The following is a 22,979-nucleotide window of genomic DNA, read 5'->3' as shown; positions in this document are numbered from 1 at the left end:
GAATATTGAGATCATTTATGACTATTTTGAGATCTGTGCATATAGATGAATATTTGAATCAGCCATGGTTGCCTTTTCACGGTGATCACACAAACGAATTGAATATCTATGTAGGAGGATGGACATCTAGATCATCAGCAGGTGTTTTAAGATCCATACAGATTGATGAATAATTAGATCATCCATGACTACTTTGAGATATGTACAGATAGATGAACATTTGAATTATCTATAGTTGCTTTGAGATCTATATAGATAGAAGAATATTTGGATCATTTATGGTTGCTTTAATATTGGTGCATAAAAATAAATATCTAGATCATTCATGGTTGTTTTGAGATATATGCAACTGGATAAATATCTGCATCATACATAGTTTCTTTGAGATATGTACAAGTGGATGAATCATCCTAATCAACCATTAATTGCTTTGAGATCTATGTCAAACAATAAAAAATCCTGATCATCAATGCGATTGCTTTGAGATTTGTGCAAGAAGATTAATAATCTAGATCTTTCATTATTGCTTAAAGATCTATGCAGGTGGATGGATGATCCTGATCATTCATTGATCTCTTTAAGATCTGCATAGATTGATGAATAAACAAGTTTGGAGGACTTTGAGATCTATGTGATGGATGATCTAAATATTTATCCACTTGCATGGATCTCAAAGCAACCATATGATCATCTGAATATTCATTCACTAGATTGATCTCAAAGTGGCCATATGGATGATCTGGTTTATTTATCCTCTACACAGATCTTAAAGTTGGAATAGGCTAAAAAAGAGAGCATTTTTATCAATGGAAATGGCAGACTAATGTCATCTGTTGATTGGGGGGGGGGGGGGGTCCAAAGATTAGTTTGGAATAGTTTGGGAACTTAAGAGACTTGTTTGACACTTTTAAAGTTAAGAGAATGTCTTTGAGATTAGTGTAAATTTAAGAGGTATTTCTGTAATTTGTCTAGAATTTTCAAATAGCCATCTTGATGAGGAGATCTATATGGAACAACTAGATATTATTGTTTCTCAAAATTAGAAAGGATGCAAATTGGTTAGAGCATTGTATCATTTAAAGCAAGATTAACTTAGGTTATTTGCTTTGTTTCCTCTAATAAATTGACAAAAAAATTGGTTGGACGCTAATTCCTGCAAATCCAATTCACTTTCCTTCTTTTTTTTTCTTTTTCTTTATTCAATAAAAGATGGCACTGAACATGCCATTTTGTTGAATTTAACATATAGAGCACATCTTATTGGTACTTGGAGTCTTCATGTATTTGGCAAAATGATAGCTTTACACTTGGATTCTTTAATATTTACTCGAATTCTTTTGATTTCCATTATTATTTGTAAGTGATTTTTTTTTTTGTTTTTTTGGCCATGGGATTAGGGATATTAAAGGGGTTGAAGCTTGATGATGGACTCACTGTTGGCCACTTGGATCCGCTGTATACGAGTTTTCCTATATATGATGCATTAGGATAGTGGATGACCTAAAAACCCTAAGATTTATTTCATGAATCTAACAAAAACTTGTATTCAAGTTTCATGATACTCTTTTATCCTCTATATAATGCATGATGTATGTCATTATTTTATTTCTAGCTCTAATTTATAGCATTTTAATTTCTAGTTAGATTATGATTTTGTAAAAGATTAATGGGTTGGATATAACTATGCTAGATCCACATCCAAATCCAATTAGGATTGAAAGTTTGCTTCCATTTGAATTCAAGTTAATTTTGAAAATTAGTTCTGGGACATTTCTGCTATTATGAAATGCTAACCCTCGTTATGAAATTTATGAATATTCTATTATGAAATGAGATATGAGGTGGCTACTTTGAAATATTCTATTATGGCATATAGATATATCAATCTATCTCCCGTTGCTACTCTCAAATGTGTTCTTATCTTTCGGTCTTTGCATAATAGCCAATACTTATGTTTTCATTTTATTTTTGTAAAGTGAAAATACCAAATTTGATTACCCCAATAACATCTTTCCCTCACTAGGCCTTCAACCTTCCTCCTATACCGTCTCCGATATTCCCGATAACACATTAGAGTAAATCTGAAATTATAACGTACAGTTTCACTGCATGCAGCCACCGCATCCTTAGCGCATCTTTGGCGAACTATTTCGCCTTCCGATATCCCTTCACACCCGTTAAATACAGCACCAGCGCACCAACCACTCTACCAATTAACACATCTAGAAATCAGACAATGGCATCCTCTTCTTTCACTCTCTCCTTCCTCCTCTCTCTCATCCTCCTCCTTCTCCTCCCTCTCCTTGCCTCGGCCAAGCAAGGCTTTAGCGTGGAGCTCATCCACCGTGACTCTCCAAAGTCCCCACTCTACGACCCTTCGAAAACTCTCCCTGAGCAGCTCCGCGAGGCCGCCCGCCGCTCTATCGCCCGCGCCGACCACCTTCGCCGTGTCTTCTCCGATGACACTTACCACTCCCGGCTCTTCCCCAACCCCATCGGGGACTACCTGATAGAAGTCAACGTCGGCACGCCGGCCCATAAGATCTTCGCCGTGATTGACACCGGCAGCGACCTAACCTGGGTCAACTGCAACCCCTGCATAGGCTGCCACCCAACCTTCGAGCCTAAAAGCTCTTCCACGTACCACCGCTTCTCATGCGGGGACAACGCCTGCGCCGATTTCCCCATTCACAGCTGCGGGAAAGGCCACACCACGTGCGACTACACGCTTCCGTATGCGGATGGATCGTACACTTCTGGCTTTCTTGCAACCGAAACCTTCACCTTCGACACCACCCCTGGCTATGAAGTCCCCATCCTCAACGTGGTATTCGGATGCTCGCACTTTACCCAAATGACCGTCGCCACGGACACCGTCGCGCTTGTCGGCCTCGGCCGCGGAGATGTCTCATTAGCATCCCAGCTGGGCACCATCGTGGGTAAGAAATTCTCCTATTGCTTGGTTCCTCCCTTCAGAGATGCAGGCTCGAGCCACATAAGCTTCGGTGCCAATGCGGTAGTCTCCGCCCCGAATGCCGTGTCCATGCCTCTTATCAACGGTCCAATACCCAGCTTCTACTATGTTCCTCTCAGAAGCCTTACCCTTAATGGCCAGAGCATCCCCGTGAATAGCAGGCATGTTATGCTCGACACGGGCGCGGCACTCACGATGCTCGATTCGGACCTGGTGCAATCATTGGAGGCTGGGGTGAAGAATATCATGAAGCTCCCGACGGTGCAACGTCCCGGGTTAAGTCTATGCTTCGATATCAGAAGCAATCGCAATGTACGTTACCCGATTATCACATTCGAATTCGATGGGGTATCTCTGACGTTGGACGTCGGCCACGTGTTCATGTTTTTGGACGCGAATACTGCGTGCCTGGCTATCATCTCAAGCGGCGGTGCCGACCAACCTGGGGTCATTGGCAACCGTGCTCAGGTCAACTTTCACATCGGCTATGATCTTGACAACCGGAAGATCTCCATTGCTGGCGTTAATTGCGCCAACTTTTGAAGGGTTCCAGTGATCTGATCGAGGAAAAGGAAACTTTTCGTTTACTCATAATTAATTTGAATAAGATATTAAAAAAAAATTAAAAAAAATTTAAATCCTTTTTTATTGATTAAAAATAAGATACATATTCTTTATTTATAATAAAGAAATTCGTTCCTACGTAACTTGGATCGAATTTCTCTTCTAATTCTAATGAGATATTATCATATAAAATAAATATATCTAGTAGAAATCATCTAAAAAAAATTATAACTCTTTGGGATGTAGATCTCGATTTTTATAACAACTCTATCTTCTATCACCGAAAGAAGGAATTTTTAAGTTGACCGATCCATTTTGGGACTTCAGATTAACGAATTTTTGTCCGATTGCTCGGAGTGTCGTCCCTTTGGTGGGGATATTGTGGATCTCAACAAACTGTTCAATTTTTTTAAAAAAAAATCATCGAAATTGAATATCGAATGACCAAGTTATAACTCTTGAAATTTGATTTATGATTTAGTTTTCAGATATGATAGATCTCACTCCTAGATCCTATCCAGCCTAATCTGTAGTGGTCAAAATGGTCTATATCAAGTTTAAATATCCTCGTAGATCAAGGCTCCCATGTTTAGGAGATTTAGCTACCACTAGAAGGTGGAAAAAAAAAATACCTCCTTCCCTATCTCATGGTTGAACCACCTAGCTTTACTCAAAAGTTGGACTTATTGATAATTGGAAAAAAGAGTTGATCATATCGCATCTCATTTCTGTAACCTTCTTCTTGACGATACAATCTTCTTTCAATAGTTATTCCTACTTCAGCAATAAGTCATTCATAATCGATTGCACTATTTCTTGATCTTCATCTAATATGGAAGGCTAACATAGCTTCAAATTTTCAGCGTTGATTATTGAATACAGCTCTATATATGGTAGTAGATCCAGCTAGAAGGCATTCTTCCCTTTCTTCTTTAGAATTTTGAAGGGATTATATCGAATTATCTTTAGTTTTCTTCCTTCACCCTTTAACCTCTTTCCCTAGGTAGAGCCAAACTAGCTCCTCCTCTTGGAAACTACACTCCACCTGATGTTTATCATGGCAATCCTTATATTATTGTTGTGATTTATGTAGTTGCACTTTAACTTCTTATTATACTTTTCTAATATTCTTAAGAAATGTTTGAGCTCGTGCTTGGTCTCCTTCCTCTTTACAATCCTACAGTGTAGAACCAATAATAAATTGTAGGTCAAAGAGACTCTGAGCTAAATAGCCCAAACAAACTTCAAATGACAATTTTTGAGTTGAACTATGGACAGATTGACTATAAGCGAACTGGAGGTATGACAAGCTATTATCCCAAGTTTTTGGATGTTTAGAACTATATTTCTGAAGGAGATGTACCATGGTACAATCCATGACCTCAATTTGACCGTCTGTCTATGGGTGAAAGGCAGTACTTTGCTTCAATTTAGTATCCATCATCTCTTATAAAGATATTCAAAAATGACTCAGAAAGTAACATCTTGATCTGAAATTATCAAAGAATGTAGCCCAAAAATTTTTCCATACCTATTGAAAGAACAATCGAGTTGCTTTTTCTCTGATCACCAGCGTCTTACAAGAGAAATATACCATCTTATTAAACCAATCAACCACCACCACAAATAAGTAGTCATGGCCATGCCTTGTCCTTGGTAAAACCTCCATGAAATCCATCGAAATGCCCTCCCAAGATATGCTAGGTGCTGATAGAGGTATATAAAATCCTAGCTTCCTATTGGAGGACTTTTATGTGCTGCATGATACATAGCCCTTAATGAATTATGCCACATCTTGTAGATCTTCAGCCAATAGACATATCTTTCTAAATTCAATAAAGTCTTCTATACTCTAAAGTGTCATGTAACCTTTGAAGCGTGAGTCTCTCGAATCCAATGTACTCTATCAGCAATATGAGGATACATAAACATACTCCTTTACATAGTAATACCTCTTTCAAACTGAATTCTATTAGCATGCTTTCATCAATTTCTCCAACTCTTCTTGGAAGTCCTAGTCTGATGCATAGAGATCTTTGTGCTCTTCATGATAGAGTGGCTAAATGTGCATTGTAATCAATATATGGGAGACCAAATTGTTGTTGGAGGTCAGGACAATAGATCAACTAATGTGTTCATAGCCTCATTCTTGTATTTGATCACCAAGTTGAATTACTGCAAATAAGATATCCATCTCATATGTCGAGCCTATTGCAGCTTTGACCAAGTATGAAGAAATTAAAGTGGTTTGTGATCTGTATGCATAATTATTTCTCTGTCTAATAGATATGATTGCCAATATTTCACAGCCTAATGTAAGGCATATGGCTCTTCATGATATGTCAAATAATTTAGCTACGATCCCTGGAATATCTCTGAGTGATATGCTACTGGTTTCCTATCTTGCATTAGAATTGCTTCCAGTACATAATCTAATGCATCAGCCTCAATCTTGAAGGCCCTTTTTAGATTTGGTAGTGCTAAGACAGATGCTTCACAAATCTTGTTCTTTAAAAGTTAAAAGATATTTTCATGATTCTTCAACCGTTCAAACTTTTAGTTGGCTCTTGTCAAACTATAGAGGTGTTGCAATACAAAAAAATATTTGATAAATTTTCTGACATATTAGCACGTACCCATAACGTTCCTCACTTTAGTTACCATCCTGGGTCTGGACCAATTTTCGATGACTATCATCTTTTCTAGATTGATTTTAGCGCACCTCCACCAACCATGATGTCTAAGTACACCAAAGAATGCTTGCTGATCTTGCAATTCTTGAGGTTTAACCTCATCTAATTTTCCTGCAACACCTTTAGGACCTTCATGATGTGTATGACATATTCTTTTCAAGTGTTGCTATAACTTAGAATATCATCAAGATATACAATCATAAAGTCTTCAAAGATGAGCTGCAGTGCCTCATTCATCAACCTCATAAAATTAAGTAGTAGGGACATTACATAGACCAAAAGGCATGACCAGCCACTCGAACAAATCCTAGATCATTTTGAAAGTTGTCTTCCAAGTGTCTTCTTCATGCACCTGAACTTGATGGCACCCGGATTTCAAATCCAGCTTGGTGAAATGATATGTATGTTTGAGTTGGTCTAATAGATCATCAGTTCGAGGTAGAGGATACCTATATTTTATAGTTATCTTGTTCAAGGCATGATAATCAATGCACATGCTCCATCTTGGCACTAGAACCAAAAGAGATCTGCATGATGAATTGCTAGGCTTGATCATGCCTTGGTCGAGTAGCTCCGTGATCTATTTCTTGATGATAGAATCCAAATTAAGTGCATCACTAGCCAATTAAATTTTATTGCACAAGTATCTGGCCTCTATGAGTATCCACTCGGGATCAGTCTGGAACAGTCCTCTATAATCTGAATTTTGATTTTCTAAAATTTAGCCTGCTGAATCTGAACGAAGCCTGGATCGCGATCAACACTTGATCTTTCTCCTTGATCTTCTTCTTCTCCTCTTCTCTAGAGTTTCTCCTTATTATATACTGCTACCAGATGTTAGAAACTAGCAAAGAAGAGGTACCTAAACTCTTTTGGACATGAAACTCCTTAGGACGTGCATCCCAAAGAAGGGGGGTATAGAACACCCAAAAAGAGAGAAAGGGAGAGGAAGAGAGGGCATGGGGAGAGCCTTTGGGTGTGAGAGGCTGTTGATTTTTATCTTCTAGGGACCTTAGAGATGGTCCCTTTAAATAGGCATAAGTATTGAATCATATTCAATCTCATAATACAAGTCTTACTTGCATTAGGATTTCTATTAATTTAAGTTATCCAACTTACATTAAGAAGCCTATTAGGCGCTAACAATTAGAGCCCTTGCACTCATAATTAGACACCCCAAAATACACCCAAGAGATGCCCCATATAAAAACAAAAGGCCCTCTAATCAATGGACATGTCCAAATTGATCAAATCAAGGTGGCGCCCCATAATAACTATCAAGGAGATTCATAAGACTTGCATCCTTAATGTATGTGATCCATAACCTTAGATACTCAATAATTGAAGTCTCATGAATCTTATTCATGTAGGTTATTAGCAGATAATTAAGTTAGAATTAACTTATCAAATAAGTAATTCCAACAGAAAGAGAAATTGGGTCCAACCATGTGCTAGCAAGGTTACCATGAACCCAATGAATTTCTCTAAATCCAATTGACACTTCATAAACTCAATTACTTATTCCAGACCTAATCCCTTTATTGTATGACCTCATAGGTTCAATTCTATCAGGTAGTGAGATATACAATGATCTCTATCATCGTATCATTGAAACTCTTTTCAATGAATCAGAATAATTTCACTCTAACTCAATAAAGATTGTCGATCCAGAACAATCCTAGTGAGCTCTCACAATCCACTAGTGACACCTAGCAGTATGTAGTGGCAACCCAGTAGAACTGAAATAAATCTCTAGGTATAGTTAACATGTGATTCAGTCCCTCAATCGTGAATCCCAACTAGATGACAGGTCATGGATAAATCGTCAAACCTTAACATCGGTCATATGATAGATTCAATCAGCTTAAGTCCATATGTGATTCTATGAAAACTCTTTTTCATCAATCACACTGCTATGGTCATAGACTTAAAGACTCAGCCTCTTATATCTCATAGGCCTACTCCCTTCTGCTAGGGTCAATATATCCCATCTTGATGCACATCCCACTCCTACAGTGGATCAACTAGCGCTAACATTCACTACAAGAGCTTCTTGAGACCTATGTTGATGTGTCAGTCAAACTCCAGCAGCCTCACTGCGAGCAGTAGTATCATCTCAGGTCAAAGGGTCAATCATACAACTGCAGTATCGAAAAAGTCACTAACGAGTGAGCAGACATCCATGTGACTTCTCGTGTTAGTCACGCTCAGTGCTAGTTATTCTCTAATAATCACCTGCACTCTCGCTCCAGTGTCTCTACACTGCAGATTCGAGACCTATCTGTCCGAAGGAAGCGATCCGTGCACTGATCTATCTGAATCAATCACCATCCTCATGATGATCCTATGATCAGGAGTAATTAAAGAATTAACCATCAATGACATATGCCTCAAATTCTCAACTCTTTGAGAATATGTATCATCATCTTGTTATTCCCTTGGATGATTCATGGACACATAGACGTGAATGGTAATATAACTGCCCAATAAGTATAAAATTATATGCTAGAGATATGAAATATGTCAGGCAAGATTGGCTTTTAGGACATACATCCAACAATCTCTCACTTACACTAAAGTCAATCTGTCATGTAACAAGCTCTATCTTCATAGGATAGGCTATAGTCTTAAGCTAGCCAAATGACTTACCAGTGGGTCATCCACATCACATGTGAAGTTTGCTCTCTGCACCTCTATATATTTCTACTCGAGGTAGTCGCGTATTCTGCTGTTCTATGTGCTTGGATATCTGATGAGATTTAGGCTCCTTAACAAGGGCTATGATGCCATTGTCTTTGCAGTATAGTGTCATAGCATCTGATGGTATGACTACTAATTCTGCAACTAACATTACAACCAGAATGCATCCTACACATCTACAGTGTACTCAGCTTTCATTGATCGATTATTTGGAATCCTTCTAAGATATCGACATAGAAATACATCCATGATATAGATATTCTACCATCAACATCAGACATAAAATCTAAATTGGTGTAACCTCCCACTCCTAGCTTTGATCCTTCTCCGAACATGTCCTCAATTCTTCTTAAGAGCTTAAGGATGTTTTCACAGCAATCTAGCGCTCACAGCCTGGATACAACTGATATCTACTTGTGACAATCATGGTATAATCAGTTTAAGTACTTTATGACATACGACTATACCCGAGAGGGTAGCAGGCTCCTCTTCGAGATTTCTATACTGAACATTTTTAGCATCCGATCTCTGTACTCTATCTATAAAAGCACAAGCATCCAATTGCATCTATCTCTATAGATCTTTAAGATGCTCACTTTATGTCTTTCATGAAGAAATCTATATTCAACCATATTTTAACCGATGTCAGTATTGGACACTCCCACTGATCCTTTTAAAATCTATAATTCTTCATATCTGATCAAATAATTTGATTATATCATCAAAATGACTGTTTCAACTTCAAGATTATTATAGACTTTGTGATCTTCTATCATAAGAAGTGAAATTCATAGGCTATTCCATACAGAAATCTTCAAAAGATCTCTACTCAAAAAAGCTATTTTACATCCTTTCTTGGAGTCGATGTCTCACATCACCTCATTGTAGGTTCTGAAATCATCTCTATGCTCCCATCTCTCATGAGAAATATTTTTTTCTACATCCTCTGTTAAGCATACCCAAGTACTTTTCGAGAGGATAGGAGATCCTACTAAGTGTACGAGGTGGAAGAAGAATATACGTCTACTGGCTCATGATGAATAGGTTCTTAAGGTCCCAAGGCTCATTGCTTTTCAGAGACACTCTCTTAGAGCTTAACTTTCCTCCCACTGCTTCATCCTAGTTAAATAGTTTTTTAAGAAGATAGTATGGAGTCACAATCACGTTGTAATCCCATGGAAAAGTAATATCCCAAACTCTTTTAGGAAGAGCTTTATAGACCTATCTTCTAACATATCTACCTACTGTCCTAGATATAGGCTAGACATCTTTGAATCTCAAAATAATCAAGATTCAATTCTCATCATGTAATATCTTATATGGTGTGGTAGGAGTAGGTTTAGAGAGAACCCAATTTCATAGAAATAAAGCATGTCCCTAAAGAAATATAAATAAATCAGTAAATTTCATTATGGACTAGATCATATCTCATATAGTCCCATGACTCTTCTTATCTCATTGAGCTGAGATTTACTAAAAAAGATCCAATATGAAACAATGCCATTTTATGAGATAATCAAAAAAAATTTTTCAATGATATTGCATCCTCGATCCGATCGAAGTACCTTCAAAAATTTTTTGATTTCTACTTACATCTGAATTCTTTGAACCTTTCAAAAATTTTAGATTTATATCTCATATACAAAGTAGAGACAACTCCTTGATTAGCACATCACATGGGCTACACACATCAAATGTGTACAAGAATAAGTATCTCAGTGATATTTTTTCTCTTATCCCATAAGAGTAGTTTGATCATATTTTCTTAAAGAGATGATACACAAATTAGATTTGACTCAACAGTCAAGGAGCCCAAGCTTATATTTTTTCAGTTTGTTAATCATTTTTTCTCCAATATGACTAGCTATAGGTTCCACATATACTTTAAATTTTATCTCAATTTTGGATCTCTTAGATCCAATGGCATTCACTGATTGCTCAATTAAGTTCACATATGCATCAACATGGAAATAATAAAGACTGTCTCTAAGAACTAAATCCAAACGATAATCCCAAAGGACAGATACCCATGGCCGTAGCAGCAACTGTTGCCCTATAGCCAATTCAAGGGTTATTTTCTCAGCCTTCTATCTTTCCATCGACTCTACACTAGAGTCTATAGCTCAACTAGGAGAAAAGAAAATCGTAAGAACAGTATTGAGTGATTTCGACATACCTACTCTAAGTGTGTCTTTGTTTCTTTAGGCTCTTTAGATATTTAGCTCTGAACTTTTTCAAGGTTCCTTTGTTATCAATACTTTGACCAATTCAGATAAAGTACCATGATGATCTTTTATATGGTAGTTTATCATAAACTATCTATATAAACTAATCAGAGATCGTAGGATCAAATTCATAAGCAATTCCTTATACATGATCATGTCGAGCCTTTTAAGCTCTTTAATATCCTTGATCATTATCAAATAACGATCATAGACTGACTATCCATCATGCATCACATGCGCTGTGCGATTTTGATCACCTCACAATACTTGTGGATGAATTAACATGTCATTGGCAGTGTACATGTACTCATGCATAGCACCTATCTTTATTGTCATTGTCCATCCACTCGTCAAGTATAGCTCGTTGACTATGGGTTGGACAGATTGTTAATATTAGAATAATCTGGTAAAGAATATTATTTAATTTTTTAAAATTAAAAATAATTCTTAAGTTTGTAAGCCAGTCTATGTACTCGATTTCGATTAATCGGTTAATATCTAGGATTCAAGTTAGAAGATTGGAAGCTGACATAATGAACAGCAGAGAGCAAAGATTCTAATTGGATGTTTATTTTTATTTTATAATTTTACTCTAGAGATTTTTACATACAAAAAGAGACTCCCACTATTTTATCAGAACTCTCATACTCTCTGAATGAAAAAATAAAAATCCTAACGTGATAATTGGATTTCTAGTGGGTGCTGCGGTCCCATCGATGCCGTGCACCTCACCTAACAGTTATTGCTAATATGAATAAATACCGATGCATGGACAACTTTTTGCCCAGATGCTTCTCTAAGCATATTTAGTCACTTGGTCTCTAAGTCATGTGGGCTCCCCTAACAGTTATTGCCTGCACTTCTTAGTTAAGTCAGACCTATCGTTCACAAGCAGGTGCAAAGTTGTCATTGGATCCCTCACCCAACAGTTATTGAGCCCAACCCCATCTTTATCCCGCAGTAACTCTTTACTAATAGAGTGGTTGCGTGTTCCTGATGCAACTCAACCACATGACCAACCGAGAACAATCAACGTCAGTAGCACGCCTGCACATCTACAACGGTGGAAGACTTTGGACTTAATATTTTATAGAGAGATTTGGATTTAGGTCTCATCTAATCAGTCATCACATGACTGATATAATTGGCATGGGCTAAATCAAACTACCAAGCAACTATATTTATGACTCAATCTTTCAAATTGGCCAGGTAAGTGAAGATTAGTGGGGTCTCCCCATTACTTTTCTTAGACACTAATAAATTAGTTAGGTAAGTAAACAGAACCAACTACCTTTCAATTACTTATCTTAGACATCAATTGGATAATTGATCATAATTGGTTAGCTCAAGTGAATCAGACTCAAATCAACAAGTCAAATTAGATCCTTAGGTTAATCGATTCTACATATAGGACTCAATCGATTTGATCAACAATAATTGTATGATCATTAACTTAATTAATCTAACTCAATTCAATACTTGACTCGATTTAATCAATTACTTAATCGAATTAGATCGATATATCCCAAATCAAAAATCTTAGATGTAATCCTATTACATGATCTAATTTTTGATTTTTTCATGACCAAAATCCTCATACACAAATATAAATTTTAGATTTTAAAATCATATTTCAGATCTAAATACTTTGTATAAAAGTAAATATTAAAATATAAAAATAATTTTCAAATTCTAATATACAAACATATATCACATATATGCATGTAAAATCAGACCTTAAACAAAATTTTAGATCTAAACATGATATCACATATCTCATATACTAATCATAAATCAGATTAAAGCCAAATTTATGATCTAAATATGCAATCATATATTATACATATGAATCAAAATTTAGATCATAAAAAAATTCAAATTTCATGCATGTATCTATTTCACATGAACTAGAACTCTTTCTAAATCAATTTTCAGATCTATGCATACATCAACATATCAACTGTATATTCTAAAATTAAATATAAAATTAAATTTTAAATTTGAAGATTTATCCATACATCTCATGTATCAAATAAAAATTAATTTTAATTTTTTTAAAAAAATATGCATATTAAAATTCAGCATATGAAAATTCGTAGCTCTGATACCACTGTTGGATTTTGAGATTTGATATATGCATATGTATTTTAAAAATTTTATTTTTTAAATACCATAATGGAGTATAAGATTAAAATAATTTTAATCTTAATTTTGCATGTATAAAAATATAAAATCATATGATCTATTTCATATGTTGAAATTGATATATGCTGAAATTCAGATTATGATCAAATCACATACCTGTTTCGCAATCTCTTTCTTCAAAACTGGATCTGAAAGAAAAAAGGCTCTCTCTTAGTTACACAAATGTCTGGCCTCTATGAGTATCTACTCGAGATCAGTCTGGAACAGTTCTCTATAATCTGAATTTTGGTTCTCCAAAATTTAGCCTGCTGAATCTGAACAAAGTCTGGATCACGATCAACACTTGACTTTCTTCTTAATCTTCTTCTTCTCGTCTTCTCTAGAATTTTGTCTTGCTATGTGCTGCTACCAGATGTTAGAAACCAACAAAGAAGAGGCACCCAAACCCCTTTGGGCATGAAACTCCTTGGGACGTGCGTCCTAAGGAAGGGGTGTATAGAACACCCAAGAAGAGAGAAAGAGAGAGGAAGAAAGGGCATGAGGAGAGCTTTTGGGTGTGAGGGTCTATTGGTTTTTATCTTCTAGGGACCTTAGGGGAGGTCTCCTTAAATAGGCATAAAAATTAAATCCTATTCAATCTCATAATACAAGTCCTACTTGCATTAGGATTCCTATTAACTTAAGTTATCCAACTTACATTAGGAAGCCCATTAGGCGCCAACAATTGGAGCCCTTGAACCTATAATTAGACACCCCAAAACACACTCAAGAGATACCCTATATGAAAACAAAAGGCCCTCTAATCAATGGACATGCCTAAATTGATCAAATCAAGGTGGCATCCCATAATAACTATCAAGGAGATTCATAAGGGACTTGCACCATTAATATATGTGATCCATAATCTTAGACATCCAATAATTGAAGTCTCATGAATCTTATTTATGTAGGTTATTAGCAGATAATTTAGTTAGAATTAACTTATCAAATAAGTAATCCTAATAAAAAGAGAAATTAGGTCCAACCATGTGCTAGCAAGGTTACCATAAACCCAATGGATTTTTCTAAACCCAATTGATGCTTCATAAGCTCAATTGCTTATTTCAGACCTAATCCCTTTATTGTATGATCTCATAGGTTCTATTCTATCTGGTAGTGAGACATACAATGATTTCTATCATCGTATCATTGAAACTCTTTTCAATGGATCGGAATAATTTCACTCTAACTCAACAAGGATTGTCGATCCAGAACAATCCTAGTGAGCTCTCACAATCCACTAGTGACACCTAGCAGTATGTAGTGACAATCCAGTAGAACTGAAATGAACCTCTAGGTGTAGTTAACATGTGATTCAGTTACTCTATCGTGAGTCCCGACTAGATGGCAGGTCATGGATAAATCGTCAAGCCTCAACATCGGTCATATGATAGATTCAATCAGCATAAGTCTATATGTGATTCTATGAAAACTCTTTTCCATCAATCACACTGCTATAGCCATAGACTTAAGAACTCAGCTTCTTAAATCCTATAGGACTATTTTCTTCTGCTGGGATCGATAGATCCCATCTTGATGCACACCCCATTGTTATAGTAGACCAACTGTCACCAACATCCACTACAAGGGCTCTTTGAGACCCATATTGATGTGTCAGTCAAACTCTAGCAGTCTCACTGCGAGCAATAGTGTCATCTTAGGTCAAAAGATCAATCATACAACTGCAGCATCGAGAAAGTCACTAACGAGTGAACAGACATCCATGTGACTTCTCATGTTGGTCACGCTCAGTGCTAGTTATTTTCTAACAACCACCTGCACTCTCACTCTAGTGTCTCTACGCTGCAGACTCGAGATCCATCTGTCCGAAGAAAGTAATCCATGTACTGGTCTATCCAGATCAATCACCATCCCCATGATGATCCTATGATCAGAAGCAATTTAAGAATCAACCATAAATGTCATATGCCTTAAATTTTCAACTCTTTGAGAATATGTGTCATCATCTTGTTAATCCTTTGAATGATTCATGGATACATAAACATGAATAGTAATATAACTGTCCAATAAGTACAAAATCATATCCTAAAAATATGAAATGTATTAGTCAAGATTGACTTTTAGGACATACATCTAACAAATATAACTAAAAAATAAAATTTTAAGATAATCAAGGAGAGAGACTATCTCAAATTTTTGAGTGCACCCTCGAATCATCATATTAGTATTTTGATAAATGCAATTGGACCACTAATAGCCTGCAAACCTTAGGGATATCTAATGATTGAATCTTTGATCATATTCTCGATATAACCTATCTTACTGAGTACGAACTGTATCCTTTAATCACAGCCCATCTCTACTAGTCATATGCTATTCGAGACTTATATATGCATCAAAGAATAGAATTCTCAAATTAAAAGATATATCTATGATCAATTTTTTCACACAACTTATCTTGCTTGAGCACGAATCATATCCTTCTAAGATTAGAATCTATTTCTATGAGGATATAAGTTATTGAAGACTTGATCGTAGAATAATTAAAACACAGAACTCATAAGATAGAAAATAGAAGAGAAAATTCTTTCATTGCATTAATCAAAAGTACAAAAAAATATAAGCAATAAGTACAATTCTGATATAGAGGACTTTCTCTACTTTTCTGAGGACGATAGATCTAGCCGCTCATGGTTCATACCTTGGATGCAAGGATGAGTGGCTAAGATTTTGTAAGTGATCCTTCTTCTTACTGAAATGCTGAAGTAGAAGTTACGAACAGATGGAAGAAGGGTTGGAAATTGGAGAAAGAGAGGGATCAAAGGTAATGATTGTAGCTTTTTAGGATGTGGAGAGGGATTGGATGATTGATTAGATTTGAGATATTGGGACTTATTTATAGATGCTAAGAGGCATAAAATTTAATTGGTTAAGCAACATGGAATTAATGGAAGCAAGGATGAGTGGCTAAGATTTTGTAAGTGAATATGTGATGGCTCTTAAATAATGAATGGTTGAAATTTAATCTAGAGATCAAGGTATAGTGGAAAGGTGAGAAAAGAAGAGGGGGTGTGCTTTGGCATTGTGGCGTGAAGGAAAAGGTGTGTGAATAAGGAAGGGCGAAAGAGTTTTGGGGCTTTAGATTTCAACATGAAAGACAGAAAGAGGCAAAAGTTTAGGGCGTGAAAGGAGTTGATGCACGTGGGATTAGCCTGAAGTTAGAAGGATGTTAAGAAAGATGAGAGCGGGCATGAGGGTTTGTCATGTGAATAGGAAGAAGGGCGTAGAGCTTCATGATGTGGTGCCTCTATTCTTAGCCTTTGGATCTTAGTATGCTACTTCCTGTCCCTTGGATCTTTGAATCTCTAGCATTTTCATAAGTTAGCATAATAAATCTCAACCATTGAGTAGAGCATTGCTTCTTAGCTCTTTAATTATTTTTTTATTTATTTAGTCTTTTAATTGGTTGCTTTTAATCCCTTGGATCTTGAATTTTACTTAGAATTTGGATAAATTTGAGTCTTGATTAGCTCAATCTCTCAATTTTCTATAAAAGAAGATAAAAAATATCAAATTTGTAATAATAAATATCAATCAGCACATATTTTAATGCTCTATATATTAAATTATTGTACTTATCTCACCCTCCAACTTGAGTTTTACTCATCCTTGAGTAAAGGAGGAATTAGTATTATGTGCTGACTTGTCCAAACATGCATGTTAGATAATTTTAAAGGCAAATGATGTCCCATCAGAAAATTAGCAAAACATATCATTGAGTATTAATACTATCCAAATAAGATGGTTAAGTTGAGAACATAAAATTTTTTAGAGCCTTTTTTTAACCAACTCTCCACTTTAAACTTTAAATTATCTACTCCAAGATGGGTTGGTGTATTGTCTTCATGCACTTTCATTCCTTCACCATCATTTTTTTTGGAATGTACAATCAATGCAATGTCTTAACCCCTTAAGCTTTTTATCTGATCCTTGAAATGATTTTTAGGCTAATGACTTTCAAATTAATTTGCTTTAGGATATTAAGTGTAGAATATCTCTCAGGCTTACTAACTCGAATTAAATAGGCTTTAGATTTAGACTGACTGTACTATAAAATTTCTTCATATTTTTTTATTTTTTGATGCGATCACTCAACACTCGCTTAGACGAAGAAGCCTGATTACTTGATGAAAAATGCTAAAAGCTTGCTTTTTATTGAACAAGATTTATTTTTTTTTATTTTTATAAAGAAACTTTTGCATATATCCATATTTTTCACTCATGCCCATAAGAAGAAAATGCTTCTTTGATGCTAATAAAGAGGACTAGAAAAGCTAAGAAATTGATTTTTATTCTAAACTTAACCATTTATTAGATTTTTTAATATGTGATCCCTTGATATGATAAAAATCCTCTAGATTGTGCATCAGTTATTTCTTAAAATGTCTGATTAATCTCCAATAAAAAGTGAAATCAAGTACATAAATACTAACACTAACATATTCAAGAACTTATTAGTTTATCATCCCTCCCCCAACTTAAAGGACATTGTCCTCAATGGAGTAGGAAAAATATAGTGTAACATGTAAAAAGAGAAAAAGATTTCACCTGAACTAAATATACTCCTGGTTTAGCATAAGCCTTCATGATTCCAACAGATGTCCTTGAAAATTTGGTTCTCCCTCCAACTTAGCTAATAGTTCTCAATGGAGTTAGATTCCTAAGACAACACTTAAGAAGAACTTGATTAACCTAAACAAACTAAATTTAATTTAAATGCATAAGCTGGGTTGCCTCTCAAAAGTACTAAGTTTAAAATCTTCAGTCAGAATATACTGAGTCTTATGGTACTGCATAAATTGGATCCATTAGATTAATAGAATCTATATATTTCTCTTCTCTAATTCCATCCACATATGATTTCAACCATTGGCCATTTACTTTGAAGGTGTTACCTTTCTTAGGATCCTGGATTTCTATTGCTCCACGGAGGAACACCTGGGTTACAACAAAAAGTCCATCCTAGCATGAGTGAAGTTTGTCAAGAAAGAAATGCAACCTTGAATTGAATAGCCAAACTTTCTAATTAGGCTCGAATGTTTCTTTTGAAATATATTTATCATGATAAGCCTTTGTTCGAGCCTTGTAAATTTATGAATTTTCATAAGCTTCATTACATAGCTCTTCTAGCTCATTTTGTTGGAGTCTCCTATTAGAACATATATTTTTCATATCAAAATTGAATTATTTTATGACCCAAAATGCGTGATGTTCTAGTTCTGCCAACAAGTGACAAGCTTTTTCAAAAATGAGCTGATAAGGAGATATGCCTATAGGAGTCTTAAATGCAGTGTGGTAGGCCTATAATGCATCATCGAATCGTATAGACCAATCCTTTCTATCGGGCCTAACCATTTTTTTTAAAATGCACTTTATCTCCCTGTTGGAGATTTCTACTTAGCCATTGGTTTGAGGGTGATATGAAGTATCAAATTTATGTATGATTTTATATTTTCTCATTAAGCTCTCAAAATGTCTATTCATGAAGTATGCACCCTCGTCATGAATGATGGGATTAGGGCAACCGAAGTGACTTAAAATATTTCGTTGGATAAACTTGATCACCACTTAATGATCATTAGTCCTAGTTGCCATGGCTTCTATCCATTTTGACACATAGCCTACCACTACCAAAATTTATTCATTGTTAAAGGAAGAAGGAAAGGGTCCCATAAAATCAATTCTCCATACGTCAAAGACTTCAACAATTAAAATAAAGGAGAGGGGCATCATATTTCTTCTCAAAATATTCTCCAATTGTTAACATTTCAGATAGTTACGGTCAAATTCATATGCATCTTTGAATAGTATTGTCCAGTAGACCATTTTATAATATTTTTACTATAGTTTTTCTCCCACTGAAATATCCCCCACCTACAAGAGAGTGACAAAAAGTAAGTATACTTTGAAACTCACTCTCAGAAACATAATGCCGAATCATCTGATCAGGAAAATATTTAAATAACTCAGATTTCTCTCAGAAATAATACTTGACTTGTGAGAAAAATTGATTTTTCTCTTGTTGGGACCAATGAGATGAGACTTGCCCTATAAGCAAGTAAGTAACGATGTGAGCAAATCAGGGAAAATTATTTGAAGAGATTGCGTAGAGTTGATCATTCAGAAATTGATCCTTAATTGTATCAGTGTTGTGCTCAGCTAGGATCCTAGAGATATAATCGCTACCATATTTTTTGAACCCTTCTTATCTCAGATTTTTAAATCAAATTCTTGAAGGAGAAAGATCCATCTAGTCAATCTGGGCTTGATATCCTTCTTGGATAGCAGATGCCTTAAGATAAGGTGATTAGAATAGACTAGGACCTTTGAGTATAAGAGATATGATCTAAATTTGTTTAGAACGAATACAACTAAAAGTAACTCTTTCTCAATGGTGGTGTAGTTCAATTGTATATCAAAAAGAGTCTTACTTATCTAATAGATTACATAAGGTTTTTTATTTATTCTTTTTCTCAAGACTGCCCCTACAGCAAAATCGAATGCGTCACACATTTTTTTGAAGGGTAGGGACCAATCTGGGGGTTGAATAATAGGTGTGGTAGATAGTGCAGTTCCTAAAGTGTGGATATATTAAGACAATCTTCATTAAAGTCAAAGGGATTATCCTTAGCAAGAAAATTGCACAAGGATCTAAAAATCTTGTTAAAATCTTTAATGAAGTATTTGTAGAATCCAACGTGTCTTAAGAAAGATCTTACTGATCAGACTAAGGTTGGAGGTTAGAAATTTTGAAATTATTTCTATTTTGGCCTTATCCATCTCAATTCTCCTTTCGGATACAATGTGTTCGAGTATGATTCCTTCTCGAACCATGAAGTGGCTTTTCTCCCAACTCAATATCAGGTTTATCTCTATATAATATTTAAGCACTTTTGAAAGATTTTGGAGAGTCGTCAAATATGATACCAAATATCAAAAAATCATCCATAAAAATTTCAAAAAATTTATCTACCATGTCCAAAATGATAGCTAATGCACACCATTGAAATGTGGTCGGTGCATTACAAAGTCCAAAAGGCATGCGTCGAAAGACAAAAATACCATAAGGGTAGGTGAAGATAATTTTCTCTTGATCCTTTGAAAATACAGGTATCTGATTATATCCTGAATATCCATCCAGAAAATAAAAAAAATTCTGACCTGCTAACTGTTCTAGAATTTGGTAAATAAAGGGTAATAGAAAGTGGTCTTTCTTAGTGATGGAATTGAGTTCTTGTAGTCCATGCATACTCACCAATCAGTGGTTGTGCAAGTAGGTAATAATTCACTTTTCTCATTCTCTATGATAGTAATACCTAATTTTTTAGGTACTATTTGATTGGACTGACCCATTTACTATCCAATTTTGGATAGATGATTCCTGTATCTAACTATTTTAATACTTTCTTTTTAACAATCTCTTGCATATTTGGATTTAGTCTCCTTTGCATGTCCCTATATGGTTTGACATCAGTCTCCCAGTAAATATGATGCATGCAAATAGAAGGATCAATGCCTTTCAGATCGACGATCGTCCATCTAATATCCTCCTTATGTTCTTTTAGCACACCTACAAATTAGGCTACTGGGTCAAAGGTTAAGTCTGCTGCAATAATTACTGAGAGGGTATCATTGGATCCTAAAAATGTATACTTTAACGTAATCAAAAGTTTCTTTAGTTTCAATATAAGTGGTGCTTCAAACGATAGGGCCAGTGGTGTGCTAGATTTGGTGGGCAATTGCTCATACTTTATAGTCCATGGGGGAGTGGTCCTTGAAGCAGATAGTTCTAATAGGGTATTCACTTCTTTAATATACTCATTTGCATCAAAGTCATCTACTCCAAAATGAGCTAAACATACCTGTAAAGTGTCCTGCAAAAGTATGGTAGGGGTAGCTTCTTCTACAGTTTCCTCTAGCATGTTTACTTCACTATAATCGTCAATTGGTGGTCCCAGGAAAGCATTAAATACATTCAACCTTAGCCTTTTGTTTGATACATTCATAACTCTTGTCTTACAGTTGATACAAGTATTGGCTGTTGCAAGGAAGGGTCGGCCTAAGATAATAAAAATTTAGCTGAGGTTGCTACCAGATTCTATGTCTAAAACAAAAAAGTCCATAGAAAAGTAGAAGTCATCTACTTTAACTAGTACACATTTTATCATCCCACTTGGTACCTTAATGGATTTATCAGCTAATTATAGGATAACCGAAGTGATCAGTTTTAATTCTTCAAAATTAAAAAGCTCGTACAACGAGCTTAGGAGAAGAGTGACACTCACCCCAAATCTAATAGGGCTTTTTTAATGCTCAAGCCCCCTATGACGCAGGAGATGATAGAGGCACTAGAGTCTTTGAGTTTGGGAGGGATAGCATGTTGAAAGATTGAGCTAGTTTGCTCAATAAGATGGACTTTCTTAGGAGGATATGCTTTAGATCTATGTTTCTGAGTGCACAAATCTTTTAAAAATTTAGCATAAGTTGGAACCTATTTAATTGCATCTAAGACAGGGATATTTATGTGAACCTATTTGAAGAGTTCTAACATTTCACTCATTTTTACTTCTTGTCCAAAGGTAGAGGGGATTCTAGGGCACTCAAGAATCGAGCTTTAAGTGTAGGTGCTGGAGGGGTTGGTTCATCCCTCTCCTTAGGATCTTCCTTATTTTCGGATAATTCAGATTTAGTTGGAGTTTGAATTTTTGGCTTATTAGTTCTGTTTGAGTGTTCTAAGATCTTTTCACTCCTAAGAGTTATTATAGATTTAGCTTGCTCAAAAAAAATTTCATGGGCATTAAAGCTCTCAGCCATCTATTGCCCTTTTGGGTTGCTTATGGGTTGGCTAGGTAGTTCCTCCTCCCTCCTATTGAAGGTGGTAGCTAGTTGACCTATTTCGGTCTCTAGCTTGGCTATAGATTGAGTGTGGGAGTAGAAGATCTGGATGTTCATCTCTAGCCCTTTTAATACTTGCAGCACCTTTTCCTCAAAAATCATGTTTGGAAAAGGTTGTGGACTACTTTGTGTATTAAGGGTAGGGAGGCTGTCTATAGGCTCTATTTGGATAACTTGCTCTTTGAACTGGGGCTTTCACAGCTGGTTGCTATGTCCAAGAAAGATTAGGATAATTTTTCCAACCTGGGTTATAAGTGTTGGAGAATGGATTATATCCTGGATGATAATTGAGCTGAGTTTGAGCTTGATGGACTTATTCTTGTATAAACTCAGGAAATTAGTGTACAGCCGGATATTTGCTTATTGAATGGGTGGGACTAGAATATATGGAACAAACATCTTGCACATGTGTGAATGGGGTAAAGGTATACCCGACCTGTAGTAGTCAGTCGAGTTTCTATGATAGTTCATCCATCTTACTATGGATGTCCATAGAATTGCTTACTTCATAAATTCTATCTCTTTTAGGTCTAGACAAGGGAGTGTATCTATAAGCGACAAACATGTGATGTAGGGAGTTCTTGTTAAGGATTTCGAACAGTTGTCATGTCTCAAGCTCGCTTGTGATCGAGCATAAATATCCCACCACAGAAGGCATCAACCATCTATCAATACTTCTCTAATAGTCTATCATAGAAGCACTGGACTAGTTGCCATTTAGGT

At 35.7% G+C, this 22,979-nt stretch overlaps 1 protein-coding gene across 1 annotated transcript; it reads left to right on the top strand.

Annotated features, from left to right (window-relative positions):
- Positions 1–2,236: 2,236 nt before the first annotated feature.
- Positions 2,237–3,517, top strand: LOC105036657 (aspartic proteinase CDR1-like). Its single transcript, XM_010912408.2, has one exon. It carries the CDS (start codon positions 2,237–2,239, stop codon positions 3,515–3,517), a length of 1,281 nt encoding a protein of 426 aa, XP_010910710.2.
- Positions 3,518–22,979: the final 19,462 nt, after the last annotated feature.

This window comes from Elaeis guineensis, chromosome 4 (genome assembly GCF_000442705.2).
Source record: "Elaeis guineensis isolate ETL-2024a chromosome 4, EG11, whole genome shotgun sequence".
NCBI lineage: Eukaryota > Viridiplantae > Streptophyta > Magnoliopsida > Arecales > Arecaceae > Elaeis > Elaeis guineensis.
This window is presented reverse-complemented; position numbering and strand designations above follow the sequence as displayed.